The sequence below is a fragment of the Emydura macquarii genome, unplaced genomic scaffold (genome assembly GCF_026122565.2).
Source record: "Emydura macquarii macquarii isolate MOO-44397 ecotype Brisbane River unplaced genomic scaffold, CSIRO-AGI_Emac_v2 contig_2768, whole genome shotgun sequence".
Taxonomy (NCBI): domain Eukaryota; kingdom Metazoa; phylum Chordata; order Testudines; family Chelidae; genus Emydura; species Emydura macquarii.
In genome coordinates, this window is record NW_027132905.1 from 31,360,078 (window position 1) to 31,374,128 (window position 14,051).

At 40.8% G+C, this 14,051-nt stretch overlaps 2 protein-coding genes across 2 annotated transcripts in view; both read left to right on the plus strand.

The window, feature by feature from the left end:
* The first annotated feature begins 1,808 nt into the window (after window positions 1–1,808).
* Window positions 1,809–6,082, plus strand: LOC137165209 (protocadherin beta-3-like). The gene has a single exon (XM_067566376.1). It carries the CDS (start codon window positions 1,809–1,811, stop codon window positions 4,260–4,262), a length of 2,454 nt encoding a protein of 817 aa, XP_067422477.1. The 3' UTR covers window positions 4,263–6,082.
* A 3,492-nt stretch (window positions 6,083–9,574) lies between these two features.
* The window catches only part of LOC137165623 (protocadherin gamma-C5-like), a 336,971-nt gene continuing 332,494 nt past the window's right edge, over window positions 9,575–14,051 (plus strand). The window contains exon 1 of the mRNA XM_067566936.1: window positions 9,575–12,140. Coding sequence (XP_067423037.1) covers window positions 9,711–12,140 — 2,430 coding nt within the window. The 5' untranslated portion in view covers window positions 9,575–9,710. The remainder of the gene's footprint in view (window positions 12,141–14,051) is intronic.

The following is a 14,051-nucleotide window of genomic DNA, read 5'->3' on the forward strand; positions in this document are numbered from 1 at the left end:
GACTTGTAAGTGATCATCGAGTTACATAATATCAGTCCAAATGTTGGTAAAGGTTCTATACCTACTTTATAAACAATAGAATATTATTTTAAAAGGCAAACGGTTTTGGAATTCAACTAGAGAGCCCTTAAAATACATTTTAACTCATGAAACTGCTACTACAGGTCTGATTCATAGCCAGCAGGGGGCCAATTAGCAGAAAAGGTGATTATATTCTTCTGAGCTTCACCTTAAAAATAAGCTGCAAGCATGTCGGTCACCAAACTGTGACATGGTAGATTGTGCAGTTGTTCAAAATATGATTGTGCGTGGCCTCTCATCTTCACTGGGCATACGGAACTTAGATCCACCTCAGTGGGATCTGAATGTGCCCATATGCTAAGTGTCTTGCACTTGGCTCCTCGTGGCTGTGGAACAAAGGTGAAGGCCACCCACTTGTGACACCAAACTGAGATGTCAGTCACAGTAAATTGTGTAGCTCTGTGACCTTCTCCTTTCTTATCCGAAGAAGGAAATATTTTAAAAGATTGACATTTGAGTTGTTATTGACTCTTCACTGAGATGAAGGCGCAGGTCACGCCACGCAGAGCTATTATTTCAACTTCTCTGCGGACTCGCATAGATATTTTTATCGGTTACATTGAGTTCACATGTTTTGAAACTATGACTGCTAGAGATTTACATATTCTGAAAGGAAATCTGCGATTATGAAGAACAAGATAGCAACCTGAGAGAGAAACCGCTATGCCTGAAAGCTACCTATGTGTTCCAACTCCCATCCCAACTTTGTAAAGAATCGAGAAGTGATTATTTGTTCTGGATCCATTTCAAAGGATCTATGACAGTATCTTGTCTGCTACTAGGGTTTGAATAATTTTTTAATGTTCTATTGCTTGTGACAAAGCACACGAATCTCCCTGATGGACAGGCCGAATCTGCCATATCAATCCAGGTGTCGCAAGCATACAGAAGTATTACCTCCCGCAAGTACAGAATCGTGAACCTGGCTTAAGAAGTCTATAACCATCTACCCCGAAATGAAATTAGATTCAGGGGGAAATTTAGAAAATATTTAGATAAAGGAAAATTGTCCCCAGGATGAAGTAGTGATTTCAGATACAAATCCCCAACTAATATTAGGAGTTTAGACATAAACATGTACATTTTTTGGAAATGAGTTGTTGAAATACATTATGGAACGCTTTTGACATTATATACAGGTCAATTGATGAGGATGGCTAAGGGAAGTTTCTTTGGCACATTGAACCAAATTTATTCCAGTTCTAAACCTCACTGAGGTCAATGGAGCTACACAAGGAATAAATCAGTGTGGTGGGGAAAGTACGTACCATCAGGCTGAAATAAAAAAACATTAGCCATTGAAGCGACTGTTTAATCTTTTTAATATACTAAGGCTAGTAGTATTTACGTGTATCTAATTGGATATTATTCTATTTACATTTTCATTTATTTTACTGCGGTTTTGAATATATTAAATGTATGAACGGTTTTACATTGAAAAATATCTCCGTATTTTTTTATTCAAACGCTTGGTGGCGCTGCTCACCAAGAAGGCGAAAAAAGAGAACTGCAGCTCCAGTTGCCTCCATTACTCGCCGAGGCAGCGTCTGTTGGCCAGTCAGGGAAGCAGATACAGTGCTTTGTCCGGGATGTGAAGGGCACTGTTCTGAAAGAGCTTCAGATAGAGACGATGTTTGGCAAAGGTTGTTTTCTGGAAGCACGACTAAAAAGCACTGAAATGTATTTCAAGAGAGAACAGGCTTGAAGAGGCTCAGTGACAAGGAAACATGGAGATGAGAAATAATGAGAAAGGACTGAAAAGGCAGCTTCTGTCTCTGATCTTTTTCCTCTGCGTGTCGGAGGTGAGAACGGAAACGTTTCGGTATGTTGTGACTGAAGAAACAGGGAGCGGGTTTTTTGTCACGAATATTGCTAAGGATCTGAGGCTGGAAGCCGATAAACTGTCCGCTCGGCAGGCCCGGATTATTTCTGAAGGGAAAAAACAGTATTTTCAGCTCGACCGCAGCACCGGGGATTTGTTTATTCAAGAAAAAATAGACCGAGAGGAGCTCTGCGGGCAGATCGACCCCTGCCTGGTGCATTTTGAGATATTACTGCAAAATCCGCTGCAGTCCTATCGAGCTGAGGTAAGCGTTTGTGATATAAATGATCATTCTCCTGTGTTCTTAAATAATGAATTTATTCTAAAGATCTCAGAAAGTACTATGCCTGGAAACCGATTTTTACTGGAAAGTGCCCAGGATTTAGATGTGGGCAACAACAGTCTCCAGAATTACAGCATTGGCTCTAATGACTATTTTCAGATTTATACTCGGGATCGCAGTGACGGCAGAAAGTCCGCAGAGCTGGTGCTGGATAAACCCCTGGATCGTGAGGAGAAGCCAGAGATCAGTTTCATACTCTTAGCTATCGATGGTGGTTCCCCACCGCGGTCGGGTTCAGCCCAAATTCGAGTTATAGTTCTGGATATAAACGACAATAATCCAGTATTTTCTCGGCTTCTTTATAAAGTCCAGGTTTTGGAAAATAGACCTGAAGATTATTTGCTAGCTTCGGTCTCGGCTACCGATTTAGATGAAGGAATTAATGGGGAAATATCCTATTCTATTATTCAAAATTCAGAGGAAAATCGCCAAACTTTTAAGATAAATCCCATCACCGGGGAAATTCGACTCAAACGGCCACTGGATTTTGAAGACCGAGGAAACTATGAGATAGATGTACAGGGCATGGACGGCGGGGGTCTCTCCGCACACTGCAAAGTCCTTGTGCAGGTCCTGGATATGAATGACAATGCTCCGGAGGTGACAATAACATCCCACACCAGCTCTATCTCCGAGAACTCCCAGCCAGGGACAGTGATAGCTCTGTTCCACGTCAGGGACCGAGACTCCGGGGATAATGGGAAAATAGTCTGCTCCATAGAGGACAATCTGCCTTTTACTGTCAGAACAGTATTAAAAAATTCCTACTCTCTGATGACTGAAAGCACACTGGATCGTGAGAGACAGTCGGAGTATAACATAAGAATCACTGCTCAGGATTTGGGATCTCCCAGTCTCGCTACTGCAGTGACAATCATCGTGACAATATCAGACATTAATGACAATTCCCCCGTATTTAATGAAACATCATACACTCTGTACATAACAGAAAACAACGGCCCAGGGATACAGATTGGCAAAGTCGGGGCTATTGATTCGGACTCAGAGCAGAATGCCAAAGTGACATACTCACTATTGCCTGATGAGGTAGGCAGCCTTCCTGTGCTCTCTTATATCTCCGTAAACTCGGAAAATGGGAATGTCTACGCTCTGCGATCCATGGATTATGAGCAGATAAGAAGTTTCCAGGTTGCAGTGAGAGCGACAGATGGCGGTTCACCTTCACTGAGCTCTGAAGTCATTGTCCGAGTTGTCATAGTTGATGCAAATGACAACGCCCCCTTCATTTTATACCCTCTGCAGAACAGCAGCTCCCCCGCTAATGACCTGGTTCCCAGATCGGCGGAGACGGGTTACCTGGTGACTAAGGTGGTGACTGTGGATGGAGATTCGGGTCAGAATTCTTGGCTTTCCTACCAGCTGCTGAAGGCCACAGACCCAGGTCTGTTCTCTGTGGGTTCTCAAAATGGTGAAATAAGGACCACCAGGCCGTTAAACGAACGAGACAGCTTTAAGCAGAAACTTCATATCCTTGCTAGAGATAATGGAGAACCACCCCTATCTACCACGGCGACGTTAAATTTACTTGTACTGGATAGATTTTCAAATGCGTATATGCAAATCTCTGAAGTACCCAGCGAAGAAGAGAAGGACAGCACATTGACTATGTATTTAGTAATAGCTTTGGCTACAATTTCATTCATCTTTTTATTTTCGGTAGTATTATTTGTAGTTATTAAGGTATGTAAGAGGAGAAATTTTAGTGAAAAATATAACTCGTCTTGTGGGTATTTTTATGGTAGTAACGGCTTCCCCAGTAATTTAATAGATGTCAGTGGAACCGGAACTCTATCCCAGACTTATCAATATGAAGTCTGTTTGACAAATGGATCGGGTAACAGCGAGTTTACATTTCTCAGACCAATAATTCCTAGATTTCCTGCTCAGAATTCTGAAATAGACATGGTCAGAGACAATGATTTTCTTCATGGTTCCCATGCGGGTGTTCAAAAAGAATCAGTGAGTCAGGAAAGAACATCTGCTTGTGTTGATTAATATTTAATTTTCCAAACTTTCTTTGAAGCTTATTAGTAAGAGTTTACTGAATTTTAAACAATTTGGTTGTATATAGTAATTATTAAGACACATGTATCTCTGATATTCAATTTTCACGCCTTTGCTTTGTCCTTTAATTATGAATTCCTCTTCTCATAGAAATCTATTGATGATGATGATAGCGATGCCCTTGTATGTAGGGAAAATATAGTTTTAGATTAGTGAGTTTTGGTTAAATTTTCGAAAGCACCAAAAATCCCTAAATTACTTTTGAAAATGGGATTTAGTACTTAATCACTTAGGCACTTTTGAAAATTTTACCTTTTGTTGTGAAATTGTACTATTGTGTCGGATAAAGAATATGTAACTCACTCAGCTCCAGTGAAGTCTCTATAAAATGATCCTAGTTTAAACTCTGCTTGATAAGGTTCATGAAATATAGTCACCAGGTCACTTAATTCCATTAATTAATATATAATAAGAACATACCAATGGTCCATCTAGTCCAGTATCCTGTCTTCCGACAGTGGCCAATGCTAGGTGCTTCAGAGGGAATGAACAGAACAGATAATCATCAAATGATCCATCCTGTCACCCATTCCCAGCTTCTGGCAAATGGCTACCTATCCTCCATGAATTTATCTAGTTCTTTTTTTGGCCTTCACAACATCCTCTGTTAAGGAATTCCACAGGTTGACTGTGGTTGTGTGAAGAAATACTTCGTTGGTTTTAAATCTGCTGCCTATTAATTTCATTTGGTGACCCCTAGTTTATGTGTTATGAGGAGTAAATAACACTTCCTTATTTACTTTCTCCACACCAGTCATGATTTGTCATATTCCCCCCTTAGTTGTCTCTTTTCCAAGTTGATAGTCCCAGTATTATAATGCAACATAGTTGTAAATCTTGTCACGTGCGAAAAGTTGAGGCAATACCTTGGCTGATTTCCTTTAGGACTGGAAGGTAGGGATGGGATCGCTATCACCTTGAAAGACTTGGAATGCCATTGCTTATCTTATCCACTGGCATTGTGGAAGCCATGGACCCACTGTTCCTAAATTACCCAAGTTATAGAATGTATCATATATGTCTGGATCACAGTTTTCTAGCTGGGGTCCTAAATACAGGCAAGCAAACATATATTCAGGCACCCGAATATAAGTAGCCGTTTTTTACCCTGGGCTTTTATTTTCTCCTATGAGAATTGCAGGAGCTCAGTAACTTGAAAATTAGACCATGCCTCTTTAGAAGTCTGAAGGTGCCTAACTTTAAAGACCGTTTAAAGTTTAAAGACTTCGTAGACTGTCACCCTCGCCTTTAACTTCTCCGTTGACGGTTGAGCTCACAACCACCTTTGCAAACTCTTTCAAATTTCTGCATATTCATTCGGTTAAAAACAAATCTGATATTTAACATATATTCTTCGATATGCGTGATACCCCTAACATGTTGTTATTCACTCCAGAGGCATGACCCCTTCTAGGCTTACCTGTGGCCCTCACAATCATTCACTTTCAACATCGTTCACCAAACCCGGAGGGAGATTTACCCTCCATATCGCTGGCTGATATTATGGTCCCTGCCCACTAGCACTTTTAGCATTAAAACAATGGCATATAATTCCAGCAGTCATATCTTGTGTGTGGGTTCATCTCTTCGTTAAACTTTGTCCTTGTTTACATCATTAGCCACTGAGATTAAGCGTCTCTATGTGAAATAAACACATATCAGGAATAAGATACAGCGATTTGAAGTGAAATAACATGAGTGTATTGTGACTGCATGTTCTCGGTTTCTTAAACTCAATAAAATCTATATTTCCGTTGCTTCAAGTTAATACAACTACTTCTTGCTCACTGTTCTCTGATTAATTATGCGGATGCTTCTACATCATATGTTTAGGGAATTATACATAGTTACCACTACTGCCCTCTCTTTTATTTTCTCTTAAATCTGGACCTTTCCAGAGGGGGCTAATTTTCCAAAGCCGTCTACATTTTCTGCTCTCCTTTGAACCTCCAATTGGCGCTTTTTAAAAAACGCGATGTCCAAAGATGGATATCTGAAGTCTAAGCAGGGCTGAAAACCCTTACAGATGAAAACCCCATGGATACAAAAAGTATGGCACTTGCTCTCTGTCTGTGTGTTGGCATTATAAAGTTGTGGACTGAGATTCTTACTCAGGTTAATTCCTATTCTAACCAGATAGTTTTCGCTGTCATTGACAAGCAGCAGTCCCCGCTTAATATTCTTTAATGACGTTGTTCTTTTTACCATTACCACGTTACATTAACTTTGCTGAATATCCTCTTATTGATCCCCCCCCCCCAAGTTTATGAAACTTGTATTATGTATTTAGAAGTAGATAGGATTATGCTTAGTTACATATTATTTACAAATTTATTTACTGTTCACTTTTTCCTCCAGCCCCTTTTTGAATATTATCTGACCCAGAATGCACCATGTGAAACTTACTGAAGACCTACTCCCAACCGGATAGTGAAATATTAATAATTCTCTGAATTTGATTATTTAAAGCGAATTGTGGCTCTAGATGACCAACATATGTGTAGTTTATCTGTAGGAATGTAGGGGGGAACTCTGAGCACCAGGATCCATAGAACGACCATAGTGCATTGACCTGATCCTGCTACCTTGACTTCACCCAACCATTCCTTGCGTGGTCCTTAAAAGGCCTGGTGGAGCTGTGTTGAGGACTCACAGCACGTGTGGATGCCATTGCTCAGCAGCACTGCGATATTCATGCAAGGAAGGGGACAATGAAAAATGCTTCCACAGTGCTGGCAGAGTATTATGTTGTTTCCACTGAATACATTAGATGTTCTTACAATAATGTAATGGGATAAAAGGTGTGACGGGGAAAATTTTTAAGCACCAAAAACAAAGTTCCTTTTAATTAAAACGTTTTCCTGATCTTTCTGTTACCAAACGGTGACACATTTAGGAAGTGGGGGACAGTAAAATGATTACTATAACCTCAGAAAATCTTTTATTAAATCATGGCAAGTGATACCACCCAGAAAAGTGTTAATAATAATTGAGAGTCCCCTTTCGTGACATTTCATTTGAAGTCAGTTGGAATAATGGAATCCAAAGAAATGAAGGACTGGAAGGGACCCTGAGAAATCACAAAGTCCAACACCCTGTGCTGTGGCAGAAACAAATAAATTTAGACCATCCCTGATGGCTCTTTGTCTAACCTCTTCTTTAAAACCTCCAGTGTTTAACCTTCCTTGGAATTCTCTTCCAGAGCATAACTACCCTTACAGTTAGAAAGCTTTTCCTACTGTCTAAACTTAATCTCCCTACAAGTTGAGTCTGTTACCTCTTGTCCTACCTGCAGCAGATATGAAGAACAATTGATCACAGTCCTCTTTATAAGAGCCATTGATATATCTGAAAACAGTTATGAGGTTCCACCTCAGTCTTGTTTTCTCAAAATTAAACATGCCCAGTTTTTTAACCTTTCCTCATAGGTCTGGTTTTCTAAATCTTTTATCATTTTTGTTGCTGGCCGATGGACTGTCTCCAACTTGTCAACATCTTTCCTAAAGTGTGAGATCTAAAACTGGATGCAATATTACAGCTGAGGTCTCACCAGTACCAAGTAGAGCAGGACAGTTACCTTCCATAACTTACATACAACACTCCTGTTAATACACCCCAGAATGATATCAGCCTTTTTCAGAACTGCATCACATTGTGACTCACATTCAGTTTGTGATGGACTATAACCCCCAAATCCTTTTCAGCAATATTACCATCCAGCCAGTTTTTCTCATTTTGCTGTTGGGCCAGGGATGGCTCATCAGTCCAAAGGAGAGAACTGCAGCCTAATCGAGAATTGCCAACAGCTACCAAACACATTTTGCATATTATTTTATTTAACTAAGGACAAAATATGATTTGATTTAACTTTAACAACTCACTTTCTTCAGAAGAAAAATGCAATGCCAGCCAGTTTGAAAAATGTGTGCAGAACAAGGCTCATCTTGGTATAGCTAATAATGTCTCAAGAAGCTGCCTTGTTAACAGGGCATTTTATGCTCCTACTTTTGTTAAGGGCCTTCCCCTGGTAACCAATGATGGGTGAGGCCATGGCAGGATTGCAGGAATTAAGAGCAAGCTACAGGGCGATTGCATGGGGTGGGGATGAGGCCTTCAGCCTGTGCCTCCCCTCACACTCTCTCTGGAGAGGCAGGCCCCATGCTTGTCCATGAGCCCCTGCCCAGCTCCAAGCCTGCCTAGTGCTTGACTGCCAGCCCTGGCCCAGCTAGCAGTAGCAGCCGGTGGTGGCTTCAGCTCCAAGGTCTGCCAACTGCTGCTTCTTTACTAAAAATAAGGACAACTTTTAATATCTAGTAGATGATACATTGTGCAGGGGTGGAAATAACTATTCCGTAATTTGTTCCTCGCCTGTCAAAACAGTCACACTGAGTGGTGCATTTGATTTTTCCTTCCCGAGTGAGGTACTTTGCACTTGTCTTTATTGAATGTCATCTTGTTGATTTCAGGCCAATTCGCCAATTTTTCAGGGTCATTGGGAATTCTAATCCTGTCGGTCAAAGTGCTTGCAAGTCCTCCCAGCTTGGTGTTACCCATATTTTTAAGGTAGTGAAGAGTATTTTTAGCTGACGTCCGAGCTCCAAAAACAGCGACACTGGAAACAGTAACAGCATACCGCAGCACTAACAACATTCGGGAGGACAAACTGGGTCAGAAAGCAATGTGCCAGACATACTTTAGAGATTTATTTATTTTATTTATTTTACTATTTGTTTAATGCCGACAGCTTGCTATATGGAGCACAAAATAACTTCTGCCCTATAGATTTTACAATCTAAAAAACAATGACCAGAGTTTTTATTGTGGGCAGCCTCAGCTCGCATTAATACCAAGATGAATTTCGGTTGCTTTGCACCTCTTGAGTTTTAGGGTTAGGCACTATTTTTTTTAAAAAAGGCTAACATGCAGATTAAATATTAAGCATATCTATTCTTGTTTTCCATATTAGTATGTTTATGTAAATAGATGTACGTGTTATACAAAGTTCATTAATTCAGGATATCTGAAATAAAACAATTTAATAGCCATTCTGTAATGGAGACACCATAGAACAAATTTTCCAACTGGTTTTACGGCGAGGAAGACACGTGGTGGCGCTGTTGGCTAAGAAGGGGAAATATTACAACAGGAGACTCTGGAGCCATAACTATATACCTCATGAATGCAGGAGCAGAGAGACAGACGAGTGCTTTGTCCGGTATTGCTGAGAAGAAGCAACAAAATAAAGCGTCGGATTAACTGGATCCATAGAAAGGAAATATACACACTAAAGTAAATCTTTCGGAAACCAGAATTCTGCAATGGATCTCCACTAGTGTCGTTATTTCTGGATCGATTTGTGTGTGTTCTTTCCTAGTAGGAATGGCGGCTACCGAGAGAACAACAATCAGAAGGCAAGTCGCGTCGCTCGCTCTGTTTCTTTGCGTGTGGGCCATCGGGTGCGAGACAGTTCGCTATTCTGTGCCTGAGGAAATGGAAAGCGGGTCTTTCGTAGCTAATATAGCAAAGGATATAGGGCTAGACCCGAAGAGACTGTCTGCTCGCAGGGCCCGTGTGGTTTCTGACGGCATCAGCCAGCATTTCCAGCTCAACAGCAACACCGGGGACCTGTTTATTAAAGAAAAACTGGACAGAGAGGAACTGTGCGGGCAAGCTGACCCCTGCACGGTACAATTTGAAATAATCCTGGAAAATCCCTTACAAGCGTATCCCGCTGAGATAAGAATTTATGATATAAACGATCATTCTCCAGTGTTCTCAGAAAAGGAATTTATTTTAAAAATCCTGGAAACATCGGACCCTGGGTCTCGGTTTCCATTGGAAAATGCCCGGGATTTAGATGCAGGAAACAACAGCCTCCAGAACTACAGCATTAGCAATAATAATTATTTCCATATTTATACGCGGGTTCGGAGCAACGGCAGAAAACTCGCAGAGCTGGTGCTCGATAAACCACTGGACCGCGAGAAGCAGCCAGAGGTGAGTCTAACGCTTACGGCAGTGGATGGGGGCTCCCCTCCGAGGTCCGGCACAGCACAAGTCCGTGTCATTGTCCTCGATGCCAACGACAACCCCCCTGTGTTCTCTCAGACCACTTACAAATACCAAGTTCTTGAAAACAGCCCTAAAGATTATCTGGTGGCCACTGTTTCTGCTACTGATTTAGACGAGGGAAATAATGCGGAAATATCCTATTCTTTTAGCCAAAAATCCAAAGAAAATAGTAAAACATTTAATATAAACCCAATGTCAGGGGAAATTCGACTCACAGGCCAACTGGATTTTGAAACGATTGAAACATACGAGCTAGATGTTCAGGCAACAGATGGCGGGGGGCTGTTTTCCCACTCTAAAGTGCTTGTGGAAGTGGTGGATGTGAATGACAATGCCCCAGAAGTTAAAGTCACATCCCTCATCAGCCCCATACCTGAAGACTCCTCGCCTGAGACAGTGGTGGCGCTGTTCACTGTCAGGGACCGGGACTCTGGGGACAACGGGAGAACTGTCTGCTCCATAGAAGATGATCTTCCGTTTTCTCTAAAAACAACTTTCAAAAATTCCTACTCTCTGGTGACTGAACGTGCACTTGACAGAGAGAAAGTGTCCGCCTATAACATAACCATCAGTGCTCAGGATTTGGGATCTCCCAGTCTCGCTACTGAAAAGACCATCACCGTGAAAGTATCCGACATTAATGACAATTCCCCGGAGTTCAGTCAGGCATCATACACTATGTATGTGCGAGAAAACAACGGCCCCGCCGTATTGATAGGGAAAGTCAACGCTTTTGATTCGGACTCAGAGCAAAATGCCAAAGTGACATACTCGCTGTTGCCTGCGGAGGTAGGTGACCTCCCGCTGCTCTCCTATATCTCGATAAACTCGGAAAATGGGAATGTGTACGCTCTGCGATCCATGGACTATGAACAGACAAAAGAGTTCCAGGCTACAGTGAGAGCAGCAGATGGCGGGTCCCCTCCACTGAGCTCTGAAGTCATTGTCAGGGTTGTTATAATTGATGCAAATGACAACGCCCCCTTCATTTTATACCCTCTGCAGAACAGCAGCTCCCCCGCTAATGACCTGGTTCCCAGATCGGCGGAGGCGGGTTACCTTGTGACGAAGGTGGTGGCTGTGGATGGGGATTCCGGTCAGAATTCTTGGCTCTCCTACCACTTGTTGAAGGCCACAGACCCAGGTCTATTTACTATGGCTTCCCAAAATGGTGAAATAAGAACCACGAGGCTAATAACAGACCGAGATACGATGAAGCAAAAACTCATTGTGGTTGTTAGAGACAGTGGTGAATCACCCCTTTCTTCATCCGCCACTCTAAATATAGCTCTAGTGGATGGGTTTTCAGAGTTATACATGCACTTTACAGAGGCAGCTGTGGAAGAGGAGGAGAATGGCACGTTAACTACGTACTTAATACTTTCCTTGTGTTTAGTATCGTTTGTTTTTTTGATTTCAATAATAGTAGTTATATTTATCAAGATTTATAGACGAAGACGTTATACAGAAAAATACATGTCTGCTTCTGGCAATTGTTATGGCGATAGCAACTTCCAAAATAATTTGGTAGATGTAACAGGTAACGGAACTCTGTCTCAGAGTTTTCGTTATGAAGTGTGTTTAACAACTGGATCAGGAAACAGCGAATTCAAATTCCTCAGACCTATTATCCCCTCTCTTCCACCTCAGCATGTCAATGCTGGGGCGGACTCAGAGAAAGAACAGGATCTTCTTAATAACGTTCATCTGAACACGGACATTGAATCAGCGAACCAGGTAAGAGTAAGTTCTTATTCTCTATAGTTTTTTATTTCTTATTTTTCTTTATTGTTTATTTAACATACGCCCTTCATTTAAAGATAACATAATAAATATTTCAAACTTATTCAGAATGCTACTCTTTCTTGCTCTGTTGGTTCTTGCAAATGATTTTAGTATTGATATGTATATATTTGGTGTTTTGGTTGGAAACATTTGGCAAATGAGATATCTTTGGCAACGGCATATATGATAAGTATCGGAGACTTAGAGTTCTAATGGTCCATTGAATATGCATGTTATAAGGAAATGATTAGCCTACTCTTTTTGGGAAATATTCCTGACTATCCTAGTAGGGATAACTGATTTTTATTTCTGAGCAAAGAATTCTGGTGTCATTAAAGATACAAACTTTGCTACAAGCACAGGTTTAACAGGGAATTGTAAATGATAAATTAATGCATCCAGCTACTTCCCCACTGTCAGCCAGGACCGAATTAAGGCAATCGAGGTCCTAGGCCCTCGCCCTACTCCATATGGTGTCCCATAACTGCACTCCCACACTGTAGAGCAATCCTCTTGGGGAGACCCTCCTTCTGCTGGGATGAACTCCTCTTTCTGTCTAGCTGCTGTCGCAGAAGTCAGTTACACTCGGTTCATGTTTCTAGAGTTTTCCTTGCATCTATGAGAGCGAGACACCGAGACTCTTATCTAATCACGTGAATCCAGGAGTTGGGGCCCTAGGAGTCCCTACTGTCACTCCAATTATGTCAGCTAGCCAACCTTAACTTTCTCATATTACTTTATTATCTAATGGAAATATCTCGATGTATACTGTTGACTTTATGTATTGTGTAGTATATTTGTAGAAAATATATTGAAAATTGTATAGTCTCCGGTATTTTGAATCATATCAGAATTCTATCTGTTATTTCCTAACGATGTGTTAGTACAGCAGAAGACTATTTAATTAGTAGAAATTGAGTGACTGATCTACCTGGAGTTGTGAAATGCATTGATGGTGTTGTGTAGTATAGAACTTGCAAATTTGTATTTAAACTGTATTTTACAGTGGTATTTTGGTTTATATGTTTTTGTAATGAATAATGTAACTAATTTAGTAATGAGTTATATTAGAAATAGATTTCTAGAATAGGAAATGGAATTTTAAAATCTTTCATTATGTTGTTATCTTGGCCTTTCCAGGTAGTTTTGCAATTTTGCCATTTATTTCTGGTGTTATAACACTAGGTGATAAAAGATTATATGACAGATTTCCAGACTTCCTATTTTTTTTCTATTGCTGTTGTAGAATATTTGTAAAATAAGTGTGTGTGTGGATGTTAGTGTTAGCTGAATTCAACTGAAATTCACTTTCAACCTTTCTTAACTCTTGCTGTAACATATTTTTTATTTTGGAATTTTCTTCTCTGAAAAGTTTTTAGGGTTGGCATATAAAAGCCATAAGAGTGGGGTTCTGCTCTTTGACACATCTTTAGAAATCCATCTAAGTAGGGCTGCTGTCCTAAATATGTTAGCAAGTTGATAGGAAGTTTATGTTGCCATGGGATTTATACCTGACAGATAGTAGAGGATGAATGGAGAGGGAGATTTTATCCAAAGGGAAAACATTAAACATTTCAGATTATATATCTAGAAAACGTGAAGGGTTTGCATTTTTTTAAACACAGAAAATACCTTTTTTGCTAGTTGCCCTCTATGCTTCCTTATTCCTATGACCCAGTCCCATATCTATCCTAACTCACTGCTCTACCATTTCAGTCATGGTCCCCTGCATTCTTTTTCTGTGATTACCTTCATGACCCTACCTCATGTCTCTTGCCCCCTTTCCATTCTCCCTACCATATAACCTGGGATAAGAGACTGGTCCTTTGGGAGTGTGATTTTTAGTAAGGGACCATCTATTGA